This window comes from Pogoniulus pusillus, chromosome 22 (genome assembly GCF_015220805.1).
Source record: "Pogoniulus pusillus isolate bPogPus1 chromosome 22, bPogPus1.pri, whole genome shotgun sequence".
NCBI classification, from domain to species: domain Eukaryota; kingdom Metazoa; phylum Chordata; class Aves; order Piciformes; family Lybiidae; genus Pogoniulus; species Pogoniulus pusillus.
In genome coordinates this window covers 11,360,898-11,387,066 of record NC_087285.1, presented here as the reverse complement: position 1 = coordinate 11,387,066, position 26,169 = coordinate 11,360,898, and the positions used below count along the sequence as shown (strand labels likewise).

The 26,169-nt window shown below is 41.5% G+C and overlaps 1 protein-coding gene across 1 annotated transcript in view; it reads right to left on the bottom strand.

Annotated features, from left to right (window-relative positions):
• The window catches only part of KDM3B (lysine demethylase 3B), a 49,563-nt gene that overhangs the window by 14,539 nt on the left and 8,855 nt on the right, over positions 1–26,169 (bottom strand). Inside the window, exons 2-16 of the mRNA XM_064161721.1 lie at positions 18,949–19,116; positions 18,480–18,593; positions 17,985–18,090; positions 16,446–16,570; positions 15,041–15,109; positions 13,639–14,217; positions 10,671–11,913; positions 10,095–10,296; positions 7,897–8,111; positions 6,764–6,916; positions 5,607–5,714; positions 4,703–4,830; positions 3,813–4,092; positions 2,606–2,862; positions 1,758–2,024 (exon numbers count right to left, since the gene is read on the bottom strand). Of these exons, the coding sequence (XP_064017791.1) occupies positions 1,758–2,024; positions 2,606–2,862; positions 3,813–4,092; positions 4,703–4,830; positions 5,607–5,714; positions 6,764–6,916; positions 7,897–8,111; positions 10,095–10,296; positions 10,671–11,913; positions 13,639–14,217; positions 15,041–15,109; positions 16,446–16,570; positions 17,985–18,090; positions 18,480–18,593; positions 18,949–19,116 (4,014 nt within the window). The remainder of the gene's footprint in view (positions 1–1,757; positions 2,025–2,605; positions 2,863–3,812; positions 4,093–4,702; positions 4,831–5,606; positions 5,715–6,763; positions 6,917–7,896; positions 8,112–10,094; positions 10,297–10,670; positions 11,914–13,638; positions 14,218–15,040; positions 15,110–16,445; positions 16,571–17,984; positions 18,091–18,479; positions 18,594–18,948; positions 19,117–26,169) is intronic.

The window sequence follows — 26,169 nt, the reverse complement described above, 5'->3', positions numbered from 1 at the left end:
ATGACTGACGCCACGGCACTGCAAAAGAATGATCTGAAATCCCTCATAAATCAGAAAGATGCAACAGATTCAAAAAACGCTCTGCACTCGAAGCAAATCAGGAGAGGAAGATAACTGCAGTTAGGGGAAAAGCTGGTAACACCAGCAGTAACCCATGTTTGTAATCAGGCAAGTAAGAGTGTACTGCACAGCAGTTTCTTCAATCTCCCAGGAGCTGGCTAGGGAAATCAGAAACAAGAACTAGCAACTCTTTGGTTGGTGGTGTCACAGTCCTATTCACAGTTGTGGTTATGTGCTAGTTATGCTTGTGCCCAGCAGACTCAGAAAATGTGCAGTCCCATGAGATACACTAAACTTATCTGAAAAGTACTCTGCTTCTGTCAGCAATGGCCTCTGAGTGCCAAACACAACATGTAGCCTGATTTGTTTCTCCACCACAAGTCAGCACTCCACAAGTATGGAACGTGAGTGCCAAGAGCATCAGCACAATAACAACAGAACAAAGACTTTTCAAAAAAAAGATAAAGGACATAACTGTCTATCAGCAATGCTCTCAATTTTAAGTAGTCAGTGAAGGTAATTGTCAAAAGTAGCTACAGAACCAAGTGCCAAGAATGCAGTTTGAACACCGATGGTCATCATGTTTTGTTAGAGCTACAGGTGCAGCTTCTCTGCAGCAGCTACTCACCCTTTTTAGATTCACCTTGCCTGACCAGGCCAATGTTAATGACTCTCTGGAGAAGTCAGAAGCTGTAGCACTACGTATTGAGATCTGTAAAAGTGGCTATGCTGGCAACAGGTCTAAGGTCCAGTCTCCTGACTGAGAACCTAACTGGCTGATGATGCCACAGACAATCCAGGAGAGTGGTCAGTACAAGATGCTGAGTTCAGGACTTAGGTTCACATAGACTGTAGGCTCAGGATGACACACTGCATCAAGCACACCCAAATTTTAGGCAGAAATGTAGCAGGAATTATTGCATGCAGCACTTTTATTCTTGTACGTGCTTGCAGCTGGAAGGAATGGACCTTTCCTGAGACTACAAAGTATGGGTTAGATACTAGTATGCACGCAGAAAATCACAACAGATTCACCACTGGGCTGTAGTAAAGCAGGTTCACCACAAACCACACTACAAAAGTTGTCAGAGCAAACATCCTCATATTGGCAAGCTGAGAATAGCTGAGTTTGCAAGAATGCATGGGCTTGAGTCAATACAGCACGGAGTGAACAGGGCTGTCCCCTCTTTATAGAATTATAGAACTGTTTCAGCTTTAAGATCATTGAGTCATGTGCTACAGCCAAATCTTCATTTATCAACTGGAGAAGAGCAGACTAAGAAAGGATCCTGCAAATGGTTAGAAACAGCTGAAATGTGGGTGTCAAGAAGATGGTGTCAGTCTCTTTCCAATAGTGTCTTGTGATAGGACAAGGGGCAATGGACACAAACTGGAACATGGGAGGTTTCACCTCAACATAAGGAAAAGCTTCTTTGCTGTGAGGGTGCTGGAGCTCTGGAGCAGACTGCCCAGAGAGGTTGTGGAGTCTCCTCCTATGGGGAGATTCCAAAGCTGCCTGGGTGGGGTTTCTGTGTGACCTGCCCTAAGTGGTCTTGCTTTGTAAGGGATGTCCCTTCCAACCCCTACCATTCCATGATTTCATAAATCAGCCAGACTTTGAATGAACTTATAAATAATCAAGGTAGATGTTGAAGTTCTGGAATACCTATAAGCAGTTAGTATTTGTTATCACCCACCTGGCCTTGTTTCCAGCATTCCCTGAATATCTTCCAGTTGTTTTTGTTGCTAGGATCATGAAGGCAAAGGAGTCTACCATCACACAGCCAAGAGTGGGAAGTGTGAGGATCCAGCACATTTAAGCCCATTACCATTTCCTTCACCTCTTTCTGCGTGTCAGCTACATTACTAGCTCGTTTTGCAGCATCTGAAGTCTTCTTATTTTCCACCACAGAAGCAATGATATGGTCTAAGAAGTTAGGCAGGCTGGCTTTACCTTTGGCTCCCTAGAAGACGTAAATCCAGAGGTAAGTTAAGTCTTGAAACATCATAGATATTAATGCATATCTGTTTTCAGTCAGACTTTAGTGATGGCCATCTTGCCATAAGAAAAGCATGCAATAGTAAACAAACCAACAACAATAAACAAGCCAGCTCAGAGACAGGCATTTAATCCAGTAACAACAGAAATAGCTATGTGTCCTTGATTTAAGATAATAAGATCTAAAATCACCTGATACAGGCCACGTAGAAAAATATTGCAGTTAGTAGTCATGGAATTGAAAATTTAAGTGAAGTTTAAGTGAAATCTGCTACTTCAATGGCAAAAATTGTTCACATTTTCTTAAATTCATGACTATCTCAGCCTGTATTGCTGATTGGGTTTGTATTAGTCTTCCACAGTCTGTCTTATGCAAGTAAAACTACATCACCTGCTCTATAATTTTGTATGGTGGTGAGTTTTGCTGAGATATTCCATTCGTTTCAACATTTCAGAACAAGATAAAGTAAAAAAATAGATGAAAACACTTAAGACTATCACAAAATTCTAGAACAGACATCATTCAAGGGATACAGAATTACTTACTGTAGATGCTGAAGAAAAGACCGGAGGAAAGGGAATTCCTGCATCTAATGGGACCTGAGGAAGCTTTCCTGGCCCTGTGTGTAGCAGATCTCTGAGGCTGGAGCCTTCGGCTTTGTTGCTAGATGTCACTGGGCCCAACAAGAGGCTATTAAATAGCTTTGGGGTTAGCGGGGAAACCTTTGTACTGGAGTTGAAGGAATCCAATCCAAAGGGTGAATGGGATTCTTTATTAAGCACTGATCTCAGTGATCCTGATTCTGCAAGACAAATACCACATTAAAGGGGGAAAAAAAAGGGAAGGGTCACAAATGATTACAAAGTTCACTGCAATTATTTGATCTTGCACTCTGTAGGAGGGACAGAATCTTGCAAAGGTACATTATCACTGGAACAGTTAATGAAGCACCTCAAAGAGAATCAAAGGCATACTTCAGATAGATTTCATTCTTCATATGCTGTTAAGGTTTTGAATAGCACAGCAGATCTGATATGAAACTGTTTCATATAAAAGATACTGCAACTTTGTAATAGACTGTATTAAAAAGCATTTCCTCAACTTTCTGAATCAATGTTTCAGCTACGAAATACTTCAATTTTTAACTGCAGTCAAAATATTACACTGACTAAGCCGTGCAGAACCAATGAAAGAGCTATGGTGATATATAAAGTAGCTCCTGCTAGGCATGTTAATCATGCTACCTCTGACAACTGGGAGATACACTGTGTAAACAGTTAATTCATACTGAGAATCACATTCAAGCTATCAAATACTTAAGAAGGGACAGTTTCATTTGACCCTCCAAGCAGAATCTACTCTCTCAATTCTCCAGAATCATTTTACATAGCAAACAAAACAGCTTTATTTACTTCAACAACAATAAACTGACAAGAGCTGCATCTGAAATTAATTACTATCATTTTACATCAAGATACCAGCTGCTTATTACTTACAAAAGAAACACAAGATCTGGCACTGAAATAAACTGGGAGTGACAAGACAGCATTTTTTTTATCTTCAGCTGTATCATCATCTTTCCAGTTCTGCATATTCCTGAGCCTGAACTTCCTGGTTCTCAAGAGGCAGAGAAAGAAAAACGACCACATTCTTTTTTATTTAGGGCTAGGTACTGTCACAAAAAGTAACAACCAAGCAGCAGGCTTAGTTTATCATTTAGTTCCAACCCCAGAGGACATGTCTTCAGCTCACCTTTTGTTTCTTCTTTCGCTTTTTGTGTTGCTAAATCTGCAAGCCAGTGTAAGGCTGATGACGGAGCTGTTTCTGGACAAAGTGGTCTGCCAGTCTTTCCTTCACCAGTGTTATTGGTTGGTAATGTTTCCATTTTTGCAGATTCTTCTATTCTGTTATCAGTTGCTTCAGATTTTGGAACAGTGTCCGTTTCTAGTTGCCCTACTCCTGCTGGCCCTGATCCAGTGGAAAAGCTGTTCTCATTTCCAGAGGCTGATGCGCTAGGATTTACAGTTGGAAGCTAAAACAAGAATATAAACACCTGATAAATGCTGAGGAGTTCAACTTGGGAGCCATTTCAGTTATCCAGTGCGCTGGGTTTTGTTTGCTGTCTTTATCCATTTGCTTTAACTACACAACAGAGATCCTCTACATTTATGCAGCCATCAACAGAGGAGCTTCTTCTCTTGAGTACATCAGATCTTGCACTGTGGTGTGAATTCTTACCATGTCATCTTTCAACATAAGCCCAAGTGCCTAAACATTTTTATTTTTTTTTTAAACAGGAGAACTTTTTGTGGGAGCAGTAACACAACTGTTCTAGATTTGGCATTAGCGTTCAGAAATAAGTAACAAAATAAATGTCTGCATTTCAAGCTACTCATAATGGCTTAAGTTTTACAAGATCAATACAAATTCCTTCTCACCCAACTTCTACACTCGAGTATTAGCCCAAATATGCACTGGGTAAATAACAGTCGCAATACACATCCCCAAAACTGTCCGAGATATCTGCTAAGCTAAACCACCCAGAATACACACGAAGAGAATCAGCCTTCTGTTTCACAACAGATTGGTCTGAAGGATCTAACTTTTTAAAGATGTTACAAATGTGATGCCAAATGACACACCTGTGATATGCCATTCGTGACAGCAGGTCTCAGCACTGATTTGTTCTGCCGGCTGATACACGGACAGTTGGCTTTGATACCCCATTTGCCTCGTGCTGCATGAACCATGTCTCCAATATTGTAAAGCGCTGGAAATAAAGTCAAAATCTTTAATATCATGTGTAAAGAAATCTGAAAACAAGACTTTAACTATAATCTGTGTTCAGAGAAGTGGGTTTTTTGAGATGGCAGGCTGTAACAGGACATTTGTCTCCAAACAGTGTGGAGATCTCTGCTAACACTGGCTTTGTAATGTCACTGTGAGGCTGTTGAGCCTAGAAAATCCCAGAAATTATCATCTACTCCTTTTATTCCATGTAGGGTCCAATGATGCAATTTCAGAAGAGACTACATATCCTTTGGAGCAATGTTAAAAGTAACTGGAGCATAGGTGATGTTCTCCTTTATCCTCCCAGTAAGAGGAAGGAGGTAATAAATGCCTGGCTGTACTCAGTTTCTCCCCACACCCCAGTTTTCAATGATATTCTCCTTTCCCACCTCTCTCAAGCCCCTGAACATCAAGGCAGGGACTGCAGGAAGAAAGTTCCTCACATTGTAGGAGCATCATAGACTATCTAAAGTTGAAAGTGACCCACAGGGATCATCAAGTCCAACTTTCTGCTCCTCAGAGGACCACCTAACACTCAGACAAACAATTTAGAGCATTGTCCAGATGCTCCTTGAACTCTGACAGACTTGGTGCCACAACCACTTTACTGGGAAGCCTGTTCCAGTGACCAACCACCCATTCAGTGAAGAGCCTATTCCTAACATCCAGTATGGATTTCCCCTAATGCAGCTTCATTGTGCTTGCTCAGAACCCAGACAGAATTGGAAACATTTCCTTTCATGTTTTAAGCATTACCTGTACCAGGAATGATCTGTGTTGGCATAAGGTTCTCTGGTTCGTGAGACTGACCCTTTGCACACTTCAGCCATGAGAATACTTCCTCATCTCCAATCTCCTCTGTCTCTGAAATGAAGACACAAAAGAAGTAAAATTTTGTATGAAGTCACAAAAAAGTTACAGCACAGAACATTTCTGCATCAATATTGTTTCTTTAGATTTTTTTTTTTACAGTGTACATTAATGTGGTGATCTCAGAAATAAACCATAGATACAGACCACTAGAACAGGATCTACAGCGACTTCTTTGCCTCCAGATTATAAAGGTACTGCAGTAAGACTGTCTCAGCACTCAGCCTATGTTTGCTGAGAGGCTGTAATTTTAATAATTGCATTCTGATCAAGCAGATAAAACACAATCAAAGGAAACAACAAATGGAACAGCAGCATCTAAGACAGCACTGTCCAAGTCTTAAATCTCCAGCCTCCCAAATCGATCCTCACTAACTCTCCCAATAAGCCTCCAGCACTTTCCAAAGGTCAGTGACACCCTGGGATGTATTAAAAAGGCTGTGGGTAATAGGACAAGAGAGGTTCTCCTCCTTTTTCACTCTGCCCTGGTAAGGCTGTATCTGGACTATAGTGTCTAGTTTTGGGCCACTCAGTTCAAGAAGGATCTCAGAGAACTGCTTCAAAGAGTCTTCCACAAAACAAGATGACTAAGAGACTAGAACATTCCCCTTATGAGTAAAGGCTGAGGGAGCTGGGTCTCCAGTCTGGAGGAGACTGAGAAGGGAGTGCATCAGGGAATGAAGGGAGAGCATCAGGAGGATGGACCCAGGCTCTGCTCAGAGACATCCAATGATAGGAAAAGGGGCAGCAGGTATAAGATGGAACACAGGAGGTTCCATGTGAACCTAAAGGAAAACTTTATCACTCAGAGGCAGACAGAACAGCTTCCCAGAGAGGTTGTGGAGTCTCCTTCTCTAGAGTCACTCAAAACCCACTTGGATGCGTTTCTGTGTGGCCTACTCTAGGTGGTCCTCCTCTGACAAGGGGGTTAGACTCGATCTCTCAAGGTCTCTTTCAACCCCTAACATTCTGTAACTCTGTGAAAACATCCCCACTGGACGCCAAGTTTAAACACGACAGTGAAGGGAGCCTTAAGCACTCACCACTCCGTGGGCGACTCTTCCTCAGGCGGTAGCAGTCCAGACAGACCCCAAAGCCACACTTGCGACAAACCCAGTGGATGTTGAAGAGCGTCGTCTCACAGACATCGCACATCTCCCGCACGCCACGCACGGCTCGCTTCCACGCCACTTTCTCTGTCAAGGGAAGGAACGTCAGCAATTACTGTTCTGGTATCTCGCATTTCTCCCACGTATCTCAGAGCATCGATGTAATGCTGATAAAAAAAAACAATTAACACAAACACAAATTGAGGGCAGAGCACAGACGCAAATGCTTTGTATGTCCAGAAACACATCCTTTTGAGTCGCTACTCTGGTGACACTACTAAAAACCCCTTTCTAAGCAGGCAAGGTCAAGTCCCAACGTGCACACACTACAAGGAAACAGAGCACCTGATAAAGTTCTGCAGTAGCTGAATTTCAAGTAACACTCAGAAGAAAATGATGAAACTTCTGCTTGTTTTATGAACAAATAATGTGACCTTATAACACCATAAGGAATGGATGTTTATTTTCACTAACTGGATGCTTGGCAACTCTTCAGATTCTAAACCAAAACATTTGCTGAGGATGTCCTCTCCAAATTGCTGCCCTTGTATATTTCAGCAGCTAAAAGGAAAAATCAGATGTTCAGAGCTATCCACTGACAGGCTGAACTGGGTACTTTAGAGAAATGTTCCTAAACTCACTCTCCTTGTAGTGGCAATGCAGATAGACAGTTGCTGAGTCCTTTCAGGCTGAATGCAGATACAGCTCCTTTCCTTCCCTAGAAAATCCTGAGCTTTTATATGATATCCTTGAAGAATAATGGGGTAGAATATGTAAGAAAAGTTGCTTATTTCTATTTTCTTAGGAGCATGGGTCAACTATTTCTGCATTAATTTACTTAATAAAAAATAATGATATCTGGGAAAGTTACTGCTTGCTTCCCTGATGGTAATGTTGCACTGGTCCAAAAAAAAAAGTGCTAAATGCTGGTCCCATAATCACACATCCCCCAAAGAAGTGAACACGAGGCCTCTTTACGGCATTATTACACTCTTGACTCTTCCATTGCACCATACACGCATTACACAGAGGAGATGGAGAAAAAACACATCAAAACCCCAGCTTACGATGTGGCTCCACCATCATCATTGCCTCCTTTTCTGACATCACAAGCTGGCAGAACTGGTCCCCAACATTGGCCAAGATATATTTGGAAGTTTCCAGGTCAATCCCCTCTGCAGGGGAGGAGGAAGGAATCCATAGGCTCATGGCATCAGGGTCACTCTGCTGTGGGTTCAGGAAGCCTTCTACCCGAAGAATACCCTTCCGGGTAAATACCAGCCTGTAGAAAACAAGGCAAGTAATTGAGAAGCTGTTTAACCACCTTTAACTAACTTATTATGGTCATAATAACATAATGTCAGAATATAAAGTCAGGAAGAGGAAAAAGTGCTTGAGCCAGAGTGCTATACTCCACAGCTTGTACAATTGTTATGCAAATCTGAGTAACACCAAAAATAAGGTACATAAAGGCAATGGCTGCAAAAACCTTTAGAATGAACCTCTAGGCCCCAGTAAGCATTGGTGGGAAATTCCATACACAGGAAATTGTACAGCTTGGTAAGTCACATTTCTTTACACTATTAATTGAAAGAGATTACAAAATTCCCTTTATTTAGGCTGCTGCATGACTCCTGTCCATAAAATTCTGTGGTTCTCACCTTCTCTGTTTCAACTGAGGAGAAAGTTATTTCCTAACTTTTGGAAAAACAATGTTTCCGTTCTGGCACAGGCTGCTCTCACTTGGCAACTGTTCTCACAGTTCACATTACAAGACACAAAATCCTTACTACACCTGCTGCTCTTGCCACTGCTCATCACACAGATGGGTTGCAACTGTAGCTGCTGACACTCCAAATCTTTGTGCGGCAAAAGGTATTAACAATCTAAACCTCAGAATCCTGGGTATCTCCTGATAATACTAAAGTTAACTTCATTTTGGATTAAAACCAATCTTGTCTTTAATCTCAAAGCTAGGTTAATTTTTAACAAGTTCAGGACAAGATGCAGCTATAAATCCTTACTGGATGGGTGGCACATACTAAAACTTGACTTCACCCTTCATATACCAGAAAGCAAACATCTTGAGACTTGAGTGCAGTGATTGATGAGAAGCTCAACGACTGCCAGAAGTGCACTCATGCAGCCCCGAAGGCAAACTGTAACCTAGGCTGCATCAGGAGGAGCGTGGCCAGGAGGTCAAGAGAGGTGATTCTGCCCTTTTACTCTGCCCTTGTGAGACCCCCACCTCGAATGCTGCATCCAGTTCTGGTGCCAAATCATAGGAAGGACAAAGAGCAATCTAGAGGAGAGTCAAAGACAATCTAAAGGCTGGAACACGTCTACTATAACAATAGGCTGAGGGAGCTGGAGTTGTTCAACCTAGAGGAGATTCGGGGGGACTTTAGAGCTGCCTTCTAATATCTGAAGATATCCTAAGGAAAGACTGGAAAAGGATTGTTCATAAGGGTGTCTAGTAATAGGACAACGGGGGACGGTTTGAAGCTGAGGAAGAGTAGGGTTAGACTGAAGCTTAGGAAGAAGTTCAACAGTATGAAAGTGGTAGGACTCTGGAATAGGCTGCCTAGGGAGGTTGCAGATGTCTCCTCTCTGGGGGTGATTAAGGCCAGACTGGATGAGACCTTGAGCAGCAGTCTAGTTGAGAGGCATCGTTGCCCATGGAAAGGATGTTGAAGTAGATGATCTCTAAGGTCCCTTCCAACCGAAGTACCATTCTATGATCTTTACAGAAAAAGACACACAGTAGCTGACAGAACAGGCAGCTAGGGAAGGTGAAAAGGAGCATGACTGGTCAAAACACTGTAAGACGTGCACACAACACAGAGAGAAAACACAAGCAGTGTTCTAGCCCTAAAAATCAGTCCTATATTTAACAAAACCTTGTCAAACATTAAACACTGCTAGCATAAGTCCAGTCACTTCTTTACCATATTAAAACTTTATCTGTTCTGAACTCCTTCTAAGAGAAAGAATAGTTACAGCACACAAACTGCTATCCAGCAGTACCATTCTACACAACAGCTGATCTTGTGAGGCTGGACCTAGGTGCTCGCTTAGTACCATACAGCCATCTCTTCCAACTGCAACTCTGCCCACCCCAGCCAGGGAATTCCAGTTGGGTGATGCGGAGAAACACAAGACAACGTGGTACACACAAACACGGAACGACTTTGGGCTTGTACACGGTCCAAGTTCTGCACACAGACAAGGAAGGAAGGAAGGAAGGAAGGATGGATTTGAGCACCTCCGGAAGTGGAAGAAGCGGCATGCCACAGTTGAGTCATCCTGCTCCTGCTCCTTAAATTTGCGGTACCGCTCCAGACGGCACTCCCGGCACTTGTGCAGATGTGGAGCTACATTGATGCAAGATCCATCCTGGAGAAAAGGCTCACCTGACTGCTTCAGCTTCCTCACCTTACTCATGTCTTTCAGCACAGACTGGCCAACTGGGTGAGGCAAAGCAGAAGTAAAAATCCATTAGTTAACCGCAACAGCCAAAGGATGCTGGCCCCAGTAAGACACATTTTCAGAGGCTGCATGCTCACGCCCATGCAGTAACTGTCCTGACCCACAGTAAGACTGCTCAAGTCTGCAGCATACCACATTTCTGTCCTGACAAATAGGTTTAAACATATATATAAGTGACTGTGTTGATTCACATACAAGAAGCATTAAGCTTTAGCTTTGTAATAGCTTGTGTGCTGCCTACTGAGCATAGAGTGGTTTACACAGGTGGCTAGTTCACAGTTCATCACATGGAGATATATCCCAGTATCCCACCTCCTTGCGCTCTCAAGACACCCTGCATTCAAGTCATCACCTTTTAGGGGTGCTGTGCGAGGCCGGCCCTTGGGGGCTTGCTTCCCTTTTCCTTTCCCCAGCAGCAATTCAGCAGTGTGCTCTGCATTGGGGCCTAGCTTTGCCATCAAGTGGTCTGGGATTCCCTTCATACAAGCCTTGGCCTGCAACTGGTCTTCAGAATCACTCAGATCTGACAGGTCACTATTGGTACTGGAGTCCGAGTCCTGTTTAGATGTCAAGCTCCGCTCATCTAGAGAGAACCTTTTCACAGCTTCAAAAGGGGCTTTGTTCTCATGTGGAAACTCTGCCTGTGAAGAGAAAAAGCTAGGTGGATGTCTGCCAAACACATTAGAAAAAGTTTTCAAAAGAGGATTGTCCTGCTGCCCAGGCCCAACAGATGGTTTTTCTTCTGTTGGGCTGGAGGAAAGTGTGGGCATCTCAATAGGCTGTGTCAGGTTGCTGGTCGGTGAGCTGGAACGGCCATTCCCAACAGTGGAAGGGCTCTGAACACCAGCAGCAATCATTGAACCAGGAGTACTGGAGATAATCTTTGATGAGTCAGTTTTTATAAACAAGGTTTTCTTTTTAGCAAGAGAAGAGTCTGTAGAGGTGAGTGAATCTGGCCAGCCAGAAGTGGCCTTGAGACCCACAGGTGTAGAGGGAGTAGAAATCCCTGTCTGAGATGAAGATGCAAAGCTACTGAAAGGACTAAGTTCTGCTTTCTCAGCGAATGCCAGAAAAGGGTTTGAGGGTTCTTCTCTTGATAGCTTTGGGGGCTGTAAAAATAGGTTTTCATGACTATCCAAGGGACGAGTGTTCAATAGGCTTCGTGAAAAGGCTGGAGTAAGGGTAGGCATAGATTCCACAGGCAGCTTCCGCTCCACAGAACTGCCAGACTGGGTTCCTGGTTTAGTGTCCGTCGAAAGGATTTTACTTTTACAGATCCCAGCACCCACACTCTCTGTACACTGCTTGAATGAGTCCCGACTAGAGACATCTTCCGTCAAGCTCTCTGAAATGACTGTGAAGTAGTTACTGGAAGGTAGATTTTGGGACATGCATTGAAAAAACAAGTTCTTGGACAAATCAGAATCTTTTGGACCCTCTTGCCCAGTACTACAGCCAAAAGGAAATCCGGAAGGCTTGGTTTCTGGAGTCACCACTCCATTTGATTGACTCCTTCTACCCCCAAATACCAAGGACTGGGAAGCACTTTGGAGAGAGACTCCAAATCCAGAAGCCAAAAGTGAGTTTCGGGAATTCTGAAACAAAATTAAAACAAGCATTAGCCTAGCTAATTGCACAATTAGCATTCTACTTACCCAGCCGTAATGGAAACTTCCAGCACAATTATTTACCATGCAGAAACTTTTTCAAAGAAGACCAATTTTTTCTTACCTATGAGCTACTAAAACTAGTAGGCTAATAGTGGCTGTTACATACTAAAGTTGCATGGTGCAAATGAACACTTAACTTCTCATTGTACTTTAGAGGCACAAACCAAGGTGAACTAATTTCCAGAAAAGCAATTACTCAACTGCTTTGTTTTTTTTTAACTTACATTTCAAATCAGAAAGGCAACCTTAATTGAAAATGCTTTTCAGCAAGATCATACTGACAAGCTTCTCCTACTTAACAAGCACCCTTGAAATAATTAACTTGGTTTGAAAAGTTAATGAAATACAGCAAGACCTCTAGCAGCTTGTGAACAAACTGTTCCTGGCCACAGCAAGCCACATCTGCTGGTGGGATGCATGTCCAGGACATGGTGCTTTCCAGGGATTATGCAGTAGAGGCTAAGCACAAAGGGCTTAATTTTTATGATCTTCAAATACTGGAAAATTTTCTGACTTGTAGAATTCCACTAGATCCGTAACTGTGTTGCAGAAGATTCACTTGCACTCTTAGTTATAGGAAGGAAAGGGGGTACCAAAATATTTCAGTACAGTTTATCCTCAATAGAGCAGGTGCAGTTGCTCCCTACTGAGCTTTTTTTTTTTTGGCTAAGGAGAGGATAGCAGGGCAGAGGGATGAAGGGGTAGGGACTAGAACTGAAAGAGAGGGCAGGTTATATTATAACAATTTAGTTATCTAACACTCCTGTCTTCTACAACTCTGTTTCTCCTTTACACTTTAACCCCTAGGAATCCTTGTCTCAAGGTAAACAACTCTCCATTCCATTAGCTAACACAAAAGGCAAGGATGAAAGTAACTCATTTAATCTCTTGGCCTTGGACTCCCTAATGCACCTACCATTTTCTTCACTTTTTGCAGTACAGTAGATTATGAGTTTCTTAATTTTTGCTTCAGTGATCTGAAACTTTTGCTTCGTTCTGTTTTTGTAAGCCTTCCTTTGATTACTCAGTAAATGTTCCGGTTTGGTTTTGAAAACACTTCCCTTCTGTTTTTCCACTTGAACACAAGGACATGGATTAAAAAGTCTTCATGTTGCTCCTCTTTATTAAAATTTACTCTAAAGGTATGCATTTCAAATGTTTCAATTCCTTATTTTCAGCCGTGTGTGACATGACTAGCTTGTTTTAACACCACATTGTGACTGACAAGTTGAACAACTTTAAAGGTCCTCTAGATATAGCTTCATTGTTTTTCTAGGTTTGAGGCTTTTTTGTGTTTTTCAAGTAACTCAGAAGTTCAACTCTGCACATTCTCATGCATATCGAGCAGGTCAAGTTCCGTGACACAACAAAATCAAGTGCAGTGCTTAAATGACTTAAAGGCCACATTTCTCAGATGAAGGCTGACTAAAGATAACAGTACTAAAATGCTGACTCTTACAACTCCTCCACCTTAATTTTCTTGTGTGTTCTTTATAAGGCAACAGAAAGGTTTCCTACTGGAAGGGATTCATCAGAGAAAAAGTAGTTTTCTCAGTTGCATGAACACACTTTACAACAGTGATACAGTGCAGAACAGCTGCTGCAGATATGTATGCCTTTCTGAAACGTGCTGGATCATGAGCTACTCACCTCTCCCTGGGCTTGTGATCGGCTTGTTTTCAGTTTCTCCTGTCCGGTAACAACTGGCAAACTGGTATCAGAAATCCTCACAGTTGTTGGCGTCAAAGCACTTGTAGTAACCACAGTGGCAGAAGTCACTGTGCCTTGACCAACCTGTTCCAGTGATTTTCCCACCTCTTTACATCCAGATCCAACCAGTAATGTTTGTCCAGAGCCGGAGGAAAATGGAGTGAAGGGCAATGGTGTGTCAGCACCAACTGGTTCATCCTGGACTACTAGTGTCCGGCCATTCTCTTTGGTGTAAGTGGCGAAGCGAATATTGCGACTAATCTGAGGAATGAAGGCAGGCACTTGTTTGGCCCTTGGATCCAGCCCTGTCTCACTGTTGGAGCCTCCCTTCCAAGGACCTCTGCTTGCCTCACCTCCATCACTACCATTACTGTCCACCTCACCCCTCTCCTTTAGTTTCTTTGTTGCAGGATCACACCCAGACTCTGAAGCGTTTTTCCTCCTCCGACCATCCTTTCCCTCCAGACTTTCTTTCTTCTTTTTGCCTTTAGATGATTTAGCTGCTTTTAGGCCCCCTCCCTACGATGGACAAAACCATGCAATCACTGAACAGAACAGTCACAATGCCTGCTTGAAGAACATTCTTTTGTTAGAACAGAACACATTACACTTCTCTTAGGCACATTTAATCACAAATCAAGACATTTAAGAAAAGACACTGTGAACACAGAACACAGCCTAGGTGCAGCCTTGCCTGTTTGGTTACAGAACAGGATGTTAACAGTACAATTTTTATCTGAGCTACTTTGCTGTGGCACATACCTTACCATGACAGATTTGGGGAAACCTGTAACATGGCCCTATGCTACAACAGTTCTTGCTAATATATGAAAACTATTTGCACACTAAGTGCTGCTTCAAGTCTAATCCCCACAGGGCTTTTGAAGGGCACACTTTCCAACTGCTACCCAAAAAGTACAATATTTAATTACAGGAGATTTGCCTTTAAGCCTAGGGTAAAAACACAGGTTCAAATGTTATCACGAAACCTCTCAATTGAAGCAACAGTATGCCACAAATGTACAAGTCTGCTTCAGAAGAGCCAGATCATAACTTTTAGAAATGCATATGAAGGTCTATGAAGAAACACAGAACTCAAAAAAGGCAGCGAGCACAGAGACATTCCTTATCAGAACACTACCCCACAGTGTACAGCCACCGTAACTGTTGACACCCTCCCCAGCATGGTGACTTGGTAAAACAGGCCTGAAGAGAGAAGATTGCTTAAAAGAAAGTTACGACCATCTCTTGAAGGAGTAAAGAAAATTTCCCTCTTTCAGTGACATTAAAAAAAGCCCACAGTGAACATAGCCTTCATACAAAACCTGAACTGTTTTAGTACCTCACTCGGAGAAGTGGTATCCATCACCACGTGAACCAGTCGAGGATCCACTGACCTTATTTCACCACTCTAATTTTCATGCAGATTGACATTGAGAAGGTAGGAAGAAAAGAAGAAGTTAGTTTTTAATTGAGTACATAGCATCAACGTAAGAGACCTTAAATACAGAGTCAGTCTGCAAACCCTCTCTCATTTGCCTTCTCTTTTTGTCCCACTACCTCTGTAATACTACTGCTTTCCAGTCTACCTACCATCCTTTTACTCCTTTTCTATTTCAAAAGCTTTCAGATTTGATTCCCACTACTGTTGTATATTTTTTCTACTGAGCACCTCTAGAGGCATTATTTGCATTAAACACAGCTGCTCTTAAGTATGATTTACTATTGTTCTAGCCTTCTACATATTTACTCTGTTGATGTATAAAAGACTAATGGAAGGATGCACATCCATTTATTTCACATGAGACACATCACAATTTGGGCACTTCCTGGCATGTATCTGCTAAAAGCATATACTCTGTGATTTCAGTGCCTCTCCAAAGTACTAAAGGACTAATTTACCACACATAGCACCCTTTTTTGCCTATGCACCAGCAACAGAACAAGTGGTCAGAGTGCAGGTTACTGCATGCATACAATAGACTCATCGGGCACGTTTGGTGGGCTCATTCTACACAGTTTGCTGCACATGAAGAGGCTATGAGGGTGGGTGGGGTGTGGGATGGGCCCCAAAAAGAATGCTGCTGTTACAGTAATTTACACATTTGTAAATTTAGTTTACCACAGACCTGTTCCAAGTTGCTCCTGAAAAAGGAAGCCATTAGGAGCAGGCTGCTGGTAAGGTTGAGTTGCCTGTCAGACCACATAGTGCATACAGCACAAAGAGACAGCTGCAGCAGTGCGCACGTTTCTTGTGCTGTTTACAACACTTACTGAGCTGACTGATAGGAACAAGGTAAAAGTAAGCAGCCTAAGCTCAAACGCATAAATCAGTTTTGTTCAGACTAAGACTTCATCTTCTATGCTACACTTGTTTCAATCACTTGTATGGGTTGTCACAAACTGAGAGACGGCACAGAGGGACCATGGCATAACAGGCCCAGAAGGTAGCTTTCTGCACATCAGAATGCTCAGTCAGAAAGCTGCCTGTAATGTTCTTCTACATAGTACTTATTTCCAAAGTAACTCTTACAGCGTCTTCTACAGAAGTGGACTATGCATCATCAGTTATTGTGGAATGTCATCATTACAGAGGAAAAAAAAGTATGTTAACTGCACCACAGATAACTACTCATCTATTAAATAACAAAGAACCTAAAGTACAAGTTCTGGTGAAGCTATTATCTTCCATGAGGTATCGAGGAATGGTATTTTAGGAACACCAAAGCAGTGCTTCCTATATTTACCTCTGTCATTGACACCTCCATGAGACGAGTTATTGGATCTTGATGGCTCACAACACCACACAGCCAGCTATTTTCATCCTCTGGTTGGTAAACCTTAACTCTTTGGCCTTGGACACTGTAAGGACCTAGAAAAGAAGGACTTTAAGTACAAGCTTGGTGTCATATTAATTAAGGTTCATATAACATATTAACAAAAAAGTACTGTGCACATAATTAGGGATTCAAGTGTCATCTTTCTGGTGAAAAGAAACTAAAATGCTAGGGCTTCTACTGTAAAAGGTCAATAAGCCATCACTGCTGTAACTCAAGGCTGTTGTGAAGACAAAGTCAGTGCAATTTAGCAGTGAAAAAAAAAAGTGTAAGTTCAAAATAAAGTCACTCCTTTGATAAAAGTTAAGTTAGAGCCTCCTTGCTAACTAAACTCTCTTGCTTTCTAACCTACTGGTCAGTAATTATGAAGCTTCAATTCAGTGGACAGTCAACAGCATTCTAACTCAGTCCAGATGCATCAAACCCAGCATGAACTGCACCCAGTCTAGAACAGAAACACACATTCCTAAATGGGTGAAGTTTGATGTAACTGCACAAACATCCAATATTTCTACATCAGCCAGTTTTAGTTCTTTGACACAGGTACCAGATCATCTATAGATAAGTTTCCTTTGACCATGCCATCATTCTCCGTATCAGTGTGCAGAGCTTTCCTCCTACCATAAAGTCCAAAAAACTCCAGCCACTACCCCCCACCCAAAAGTAAAAAAAAAAAAACCACTAAAAACAAAAAACAAAGCTTTAACATTCTATCATCAAAACCCACAAGGCAAACAGCCAGTACCTGGTACATGCAGAACTAGGCACTTCAGAAGAAGATTCTACTCCATTAATGTAAGAGTAATTTTTATCAATCAACACTTACTTAACAGAAACATACCAAATGCCCACTAAGAATTACACTGTCCTTCAAATGTAAGTCAGTGGCCTACCTCTGTGGCCCACAAACCTAAACTCTGGCAGCACTTGAAGACCCTGACAACAAAAGCTGCAACTAGTCTCAACCCTAAGAGACAATCAAGAAGACAGCCACAGTATTAACTCTATGCTGAGCAGCCACAACGTATTTTCAACTCAGGCAATACATGTATTAATTATCAAAATACCAACATTTGAAATTCACATAACAGAAACTAAAGATCAACAACTACTGAGCATCTTCTCTTCTAAACAGAATTACAGAACAGAACCACAGAACAGCAGAGCAAAACAAAAACTTAATACATGGATGCTATCAATAACATGCTCTTCTACTTCAGCTACATCTTCAGTCAACACTCCCTGTAGGCATTTCTGGTTTCATCGCAGCAACTGCTAACTTGTATCTATGACAAAATAATGTTTCTTTGTAAAGAACTTGCGAAGCAATACAGAAAATTCATCTTCCATACAAAAATAGACAGCATTACCATTCCCCTTCACACATTTCAGCATATTCTTGACTGTTCCACAACAAAGTAGCTCTGAAATAGAAAAACACCATCTCACCTCTACTAAATATCTCCTGAAGCTTCTGGTCACTGATCAATGTATTGACAGATTCTCTTAGCAAAGGCTGTTCCTGCAGAATCTGATTTTGGCTTTCTGTTCCCATCTGCAAAAAACAATCAATTTTAATATAAAAGCCTAGTTCTTTTAAGGTAATATAATCATTAGTTTTTAAAGGACAGCTGTTCTTGGATGTCTTTTGGAGACTGAGAAGTGAAAAAGAAAATGTTGCTGAACATGCCAGGAGTTAAAAAAGAACTAGCTACACAAAAGCTGCTGCAGAACTTCCATTGCAATAGTCAGCTACACATGCTTAAGTGCATGCAGATGGCCGTTATTGTAAGCACCTAGAAAAGCAGGCAAACAAATGCAAATACACGACAGAACAGTGAAAGGAGAAACAGCAGAATATGCATATGGAACCACTAAAAAAAATCATTTGACAAGTACAGGAGGACTTTAAATTCGAACTTTAACTGAATGCAGTTCAAATACCTGAAATAATCGTAATCCACTGGCATCAGATAGGAAAAGCAAATGTCTGTCCAGAAGGAACTCCACTGGGACCACAGAGTCTAAACCCAGCTTATCTACTAGAGGAGTGAAGGTCTGTTATGAACAATGAAACACAAACATTATCAAAATGCCTGAGCAGAGACATAAGCAAACAGTAGTTTTCACATGCTACTTAAGTATCACAAACAAGAGTTTCATTTCTCAACCCACACCACTCAGTGCCCAAGTTTCAATATAAATTAATCCTCGTGTCTAAGCCAGAACTTCTTGCAAGTGTGGCACATTACAAGAAGAAATCACAGAAAATCAGCTTCACTTTTTTAGAACTTATAGCAACACTGAAAACATCTTTTTGGTACCTGCAAAGCTGTGCCCTGTACAATATCCAAGCCTCAGGAGATGCTGCAAACCTCTGAGGACAGGACAGCTTTTGGTCAAAAATACTCACCAGTGCAGGCCACTGTGCCAGTGTGACTCGAGTCCCCTGAAGCATAACAGGATCATTTCGAGGAGCCCAAACCAATGATCCTTCTAGCAATAATACTATAACTTCTTCAGCATGGACTTTGACCCAGGCATGTTGCTTCCAGTTGCAGCCATCAAATTCCACAAAGATCTGATTAAAAAAAATAAAATCAGAAGTAATTTCCTCTCTTTTCAGGCACTGAATAGAAAAAAAATCCAGATTCCTACAATCCCCATGGAGGAGGAGACAGCAGCTTTAGTAAGAAAAAAATTCAGTGTAAGTCAACACTGGCTCCAAATGCTGTATTTCCCCATGCAGAATTAAAGATGTGAACTGTCCATCCCAAAATACAGCTGATGACCCAAAGCAAGCTTCTTTCACACTGGGAATTTGGAAAGAATTCGGATGATCTTACTTGGCACTTCAACAGAGTGCCCAAATCAGAACAGGTAACTGATGGTCACAGAATCAGATACTTCAGTCAACAAAATGTATGCCTTTGAAATCCACTCTAAATAAGAAGTTTTATGTTGCCTTGTACACTGTTAAATCTGAACCAAATATAAGTATTTTGAACAACATGAGATTACCCAGAAAAATCCACTCCGTAGATCTTTCGTTCCCTTGTTTACAAGTATGGCAATACAAGTCATACTACAATTCTCAGTCAGTATTCTGAAGTATCAGCCTCTCCCTTCCTAACACAAAGAACAAATGTTAAAGCCATATGAAATTACATGGCAAGAATGCTAAGAACAGGAACGTGGGTTACAAGTCTCATTCACATCCTAACAACCAAGGCTATCATGTTACACACAGCTGCAATACAACCCCCTTCATCTACACAACTTCTGCACTACACAACTATAATCAAATGTATCAGATGCACAGCAAGAAATTAAGTAGCTGAGAAACACTTGAGCTGGACAGTAAGGTAATCATCTTGTGATTCTCTTATGCTAAATGTTATGTACGACAAAAGGCTGTCCAAAAACTCCTATCAGAGTAATGCTGACTTTGGAATATATGTCTCTTTGCAAGAGATTCAAGAATTTAATGAACAGGAGGGGGAATTTTATAAGTAGCTACACAGACAGGATCTCTTTCTAACATGTCCCCTTCAATAAGTTGTAAAGAATCATTAAAAGCAGACAAATCAAAGCAGTAAAGTACAGCTTACCACTCTGCCCCAAGTAAATAAGGACACTTCTTAGGTTTACTTTCAATTTACTACTTCACATGAGACTTAGGTCAATTTGCCTTCTGACACATGCGAAGTAAGGCTGCAAGAAAAATTCTTCTAGTCTTAACATGTATGACACCGCACATTCGATTCTATTAAATCACTACAAGTTGATGAAGTAGAACAGCTGCACTTGCACATTTAACATGTGCTTAGGGAAAAAAAAAAGGAAGAAACCTACAAGAAATAGCCCATGTGAACTTCAAGATGTGTGTTCCATGTACAAGAGTCTCAATAAATATTCTGCCAAATACTACAAGCAGTAGTAATGCCATCACGATCATCCCAGCAGACGTTACAGCAGGATGTCTCTCAATCACCTACCAAAGGTCTGAGGGGATCTCTACTAGTTAGAAGCTAGCCAATGTCATTGCAGTTTACAGGAAGCACATGAGGGGAGACCTGTGAACCTACACACCTATAAGTCCAACCTCTGTATCTGGAAAATTATTACAATCACAGAGTGCTATTGAAAGACATTTGAAGTACATCAGGCACAGTGAACACGAGTTCAGAGAAGGGTTTCCTTTACTTGATCTCCTCTTATGACAAGACCACCCACCCATGAACAAAAGGAAGGTGGTGAATGTTGTTTTTCTGGACTTCAGTAAAGCTTTAGATACTGCCCCTTACTCTATCCATCTGGGCAAACTGTCCAGCTGCAAAGTAAGGGTGTTTATGGTACACTGGGTAAAGAAATGGCTGAGGAGCAGGACTCAAACAGCTGCAGTAAATTTGGCTACACCTGTCCAGAGATCAGTCAACAGCAATGCTCCCCAGGGGTCAGTCCTAAAGCTAGTGCTGTTCAATATTTTTATCAATGATATGGATTCAGGAGTTGACTGCACCATTACCAAGTCTGATGATGATACCAAACTGGCAGGTGCTTGCAGAAAAGTAGGCTGAGAGGTGACCTCATCATTCTGCAACTTCCTGAGAGGATGCGGAAAGGGAGGTACTGAGCAACTCTCCCTGGGATCCAGTGTTAGGGTACCTAAGAATGGCTCAAAGCTGCAGATGAGGAGGTTCAGACTTGACTGAGGAAGCATTTCTTTACTAACAGGGATGTCAAACACTGGAACAGCCTCACTGGAGAGGTGGTCAATATCCCAAACCTGTCAGTGTTTAAGAGGCATTTGGACAATGCCCTTAATAATATGCTTCAACTTTTGGTCAGTCCTGACACAGTCAACCATTTGGACTAGATGATCTTTGTGGGTCACTTCTAGCTGAAATATTTCATTTCACCACTGAAGTCAGAAAACAGACCTTATAGTTCTTCTTTCTAAAGCTCTAGACCCACAAACTGGGTTAAAAAGAAAAGACTGACAACTATCATATTAAGATCACCTCTCCTGTAAACAGAGAATTCATGACAAGTTTGTTTTACATGCTTCATGCTCAAGATTCAGATTTACTTCACGTTTGTGTAATCAACATAAGCAGTGGAGTCCTGCCAAACTTTGACTTGCAACCACTAAAAAGTGTGTTACTAATTCTAAGTCAATACCCCAGAGAGTATTTTCCTACAGATTGCAGGGCAGCTGCTCCAGATTCATGCAGCACCACGCATGCTATCATCAGTACTGTTTCCAAAAGATCACACAGCAGCTAAGTGGATGAAAGTCTCCACATAAACAGCTACACTCTCAGTTTCTGTTGCCAGAATCTGTAGCAGAAATCACTTTGTGCACAAGAAGCAGAAACTGATTTGCACAGCACATGGAATGTTTGTGCATGTACCAGCTGATATTCCTACAGAAGTAATAACAGCATGTTCATGACCAGTATGCTTAAGATTCTATGAGAAAAACACTAAGCAAATTCTGAAAGAGATGTCCAAAGCAAGAAAATGGCAGGAGAGGTAGACTTCAGGGTGAATAAACATATTTACTCTTGATATTTAAACAGAAATAATCTACCTTTGTTGAAAAACCCAGAAGGCTCAAGAAAAGCAGTTGCATGATTAACTGAGCATTTAATGAGATTTTTCTCATATTAAAATGAAACTCATGTTGTTGAGTCAAGAATGAAACATCCCTATGCTATATCCATGGCCACATCAGACTAAAGTACCTTCTAAATGTATTAAGTGTCCCTGCGATTCACAGGGTAACATCTACCAACAGCATCTGCTACTGATCCTCCTAGTTCTGCTCAGTTTGACAAACCACTGGTAAGCACAGTGCTGCTGTGTTAATACCAATGCTTTTGAATAGTGGTACTGAGCACAGCAACTAGATATGCAATTAGTGCAGGTATGTCTGTACCAGAACACACACCATTATGCTTAGACATTTTGCACCTGCAGATTTTCCTGAATTCTCCTATAGGAAAAAGCACCTTCCCTAACCAATATCTAAGAGCAAAACCCAAAGATTTGTATGCTTTGTTGTGAGTTTTTGGGTGTTTGGGGGGGGATTGTGTGGCTTTGGGTTTTTTTGGGGGGTGGGTATTTTTAATGTTTGATTAGTTTTTGTTTAGGTTTTGGTGTGTTTGGGGCTGGTTGATTTAGGGTAGTTTTGTCTGGTTTTGTGCTCTGTGTTTAGTTTGGGCTTTTTTTTTTTTAAATCAACATAAAAACCAAAATAAGCATATGATGCACCTGTAATTCTCCTCTCCCTCTTTTTTTTGCCTGTCCCAGTGAGAGTGGTTGCTCTGCTTTATCTGGTACACAAAGAGCCTGAAGCATGTGTTGCTGACAACACATTTTTGTCTACCTACTACCCTGGTATCCAGAGAACTACAGGCTGGTTCAAATGCACTTTCCCCTACAGTTTTCCAGCATCAGTTCCACTATAAAAGCAGCAATGATAAGACGACCTTAGTGTAGATAAGACAGATTATAATGGTCTTTTTAATCACATGATACAGGCTTTAAACAGGATTTGTAACAGAAAAAAAAGCTTATTGTATTAAAATATGCAGAGGTCTAATGTAGATGCCATCTAAGTAAAACATAAAAATGTTTACATTTCAGGGGGTTATATAGTATTCAAAGCAGAATATGGGGAAAAATTCCCAAGTTCGAAAATATCCTTTAAAATGGTCTTAAATTTTACCTAGTTTTGAAAGGAAGGATGGTCCACCAGTTGTTAGAGAGAGCCAGAGACCCAGGTTCAATTCCCTGCTTCATCAGAGGATTCCTGCATGACCTTGGTCAAGCCAGTTAGTCTCACTGGCTGAGTTTCCCATCTGTAAATTGGAATAATAGTACTTATGCCCAGAAAGGAGGCACTGGTAGGAATTTGTTGCAGACTACCAAGTAAAACTGGCTAATAAGTTTGCCCACGGCCTCTTACTCATGATGTGGAAAGAACTACATCATCAACATGTGGGAGAGGAGAGAAGGGAAGGTAGATACTGAAATTTCAAACTGAAGGCCACATCTGAGAGCTCATGCAGATAGTACCATCATTAGGTAAAAAAAAACTACATTAGTTTTCTATTCATTTTATTAATATAATCAAAGTATTATTTTGGATTTCATTATGTGAGATGAAGATGATGTAAACACCTACTCTTAGAAAAAGCTTTTAGCTTCCAATCTGAAAGACACATACACACACACTAGGTGTCTCACTGCAGCTGATTCTTAAAACCAGGAAAAAAAATAAGAAGAATCCTCTTTTGAAATAATTTGTACTGAGCCAGACAAAAAAGTAGATTTTATTATGTAATCAAGAAATCACAGTTATTAGAACAATTATGCTTTTATTCTGATGTTGACTAAGATACTACATATTTAGTCAAGACATTGAATATATTACTAAAATTAGAAACTATACATAATTTCCTCGGCACTTTCCTATGATTATAACACATAGTGATAACTAAGCAAAACATTCAACACTACTTTTGAGAGGATGTAGGGCAGAAGTAATAGTATAACATCAAGAGCTAGAAAAATCATAACCACAAAAGCCATTACCTGATGGGGTAGCAAGCTGCTAATCAACAGCCAGAAGTAACTATCCTAAGTATTTCTGCTCTTTGATTGAAGGGAAGCACTGGTGCCACATAAGACAACACTTAGATACTGTGGTAGGTGACAGCATGTTAATTTCTAGTAAAGACTAATATATTTATGAATCAAAGGGTTCCAGGTAACAGCCTGCCCTAGCATACTTCAGACTTCTACAATTTTTTTTCTTTCAAACATCTGAACAGTTAAGGAGCTCTTCCTGTAGTTCTTTATGTGAGCCAAAAAGTTATTTAGGTGGGTCAAGTAGACAGGAAAGAATGACCAAGTGTCAAAACAAACAGAAGCCTCCACAGTGCTCTGTCAGTATCTCTTCTCTGTCATTATTCCAGCATTTCCAGCCTGAGCATCACCATTGGATCTAATGCTGGCCACACACAGGAAGAAAAACATCAACATGAATGGCACAAAGTCAGTGCCAGAAACTCCACACAAACCACACCATGCAAGGGAAGCAGCCTCATCTTCAGAAAGGTTGCACTCCAGCCCATACCAGTCATTTTAGAGCACACTCCAACTGCCACACTTCTGCTGTAACAAAACCCAGCAACATGCAGAGCCCTGAACAACTAGCTTGTCAGTGCCTCCGTGAAACCTTAATTATCACAGGGTGAACGGGAGAGCAACCAACACTGGCATCAGTCTCTGTTACCTCATCCTTTTCACCAGACACCACTTAAAAGTTATGTATGATTTTGTTTACAACACAAGGTGAAGTAAAAGCATATTTATGCTGAGCATGGAACCCCAAAGATTCCATTTCATATAGACCAAAAGCCGAGGGTGGCCTCACCACTTCTCCCTCCCTGGGAGATCTGTCCACCATGCAAACCCCATCATTAATCAAAGCAAAGTAGTTCTGCAAAATTGAAAGTTTTCAAGCAGTACAGTGCTTTAATCTGAAGATACACAGCAAGTAACAAATACCTGCATTTATAATTCTGTATGCAAAGTATCTTTAAGCCATTCATTTCAAAACAGCAGCTTGAGAAAATGTTGGAGGTTCTCTGCAGCCAGTTTGTACAGTTTAGGCATTTCAGAAACTTAGATAAGTAAAACCTCTTGGAAAAAGATCAAATCACACTATCAGCTTGCTGTTCCTGAAGGAGCCATGACATTCCCTCACCATTGTCACTACACAGTACACTTTTTGCCCTTGAACAAGTAACTCAGCTGTCTCCATAGTGCCTGCACTTTGGGAAAGTGTGCCCTGAGGCTGAGGACACAAGTATCACAGTATCATTAGGATTGGAAGAGACCTCACAGATCATCAAGTCCAACCCTTTACCATGGAGCTCAAGGCTAGACCATGGCACCAAGTGCCACGTCCAATCCTGCCTTGAACAGCTCCAGGGACGGCGACTCCACCACCTCCCCAGGCAGCCCATTCCAGTGTCCAATGACTCTCTCAGTGAAGAACTTTCTCCTCACCTCGAGCCTAAATCTCCCCTGGAGTAGCTTGAGGCTGTGTCCTCTCGTTCTGGTGCTGGCCACCTGAGAGAAGAGAGCAACCTCCTCCTGGCCACAACCACCCCTCAGGTAGTTGTAACTGTTAACTTCCTGCAATGTTCCCCCGTGCTGTTCGCTCAAGGATACAATGAAGTATCATGTTGGGTAATAGGCTGGACTGGATGATCTTGGAGGTCTCTTCCATTCTGGTTGATTCTACGATCATACTCAAGAGAGGAAAGGCAATCAGGTTTTTAAATAGTAGCTAGCCACTGTTCTGAGTTAATCATAAGATAAGACCAAACTCTTCCACTGAAGTGGTCTTTGAAAAGACTTTTCTTGAGACAAAGAGCAGGAGCAAAATACTGGACTACTGTATGCTGCACTGCTTTTTTCCACCCTATTCAGCAGGGCACAACTGTCAAGCAGATGCACACTTCCAGACTATGAGCTGACTCACAGTTCTGGGTTGCACCAAACAAGGAAATGCCTGTGCTAGGTGTATCAATAACAGGTGATATTCCAGTCA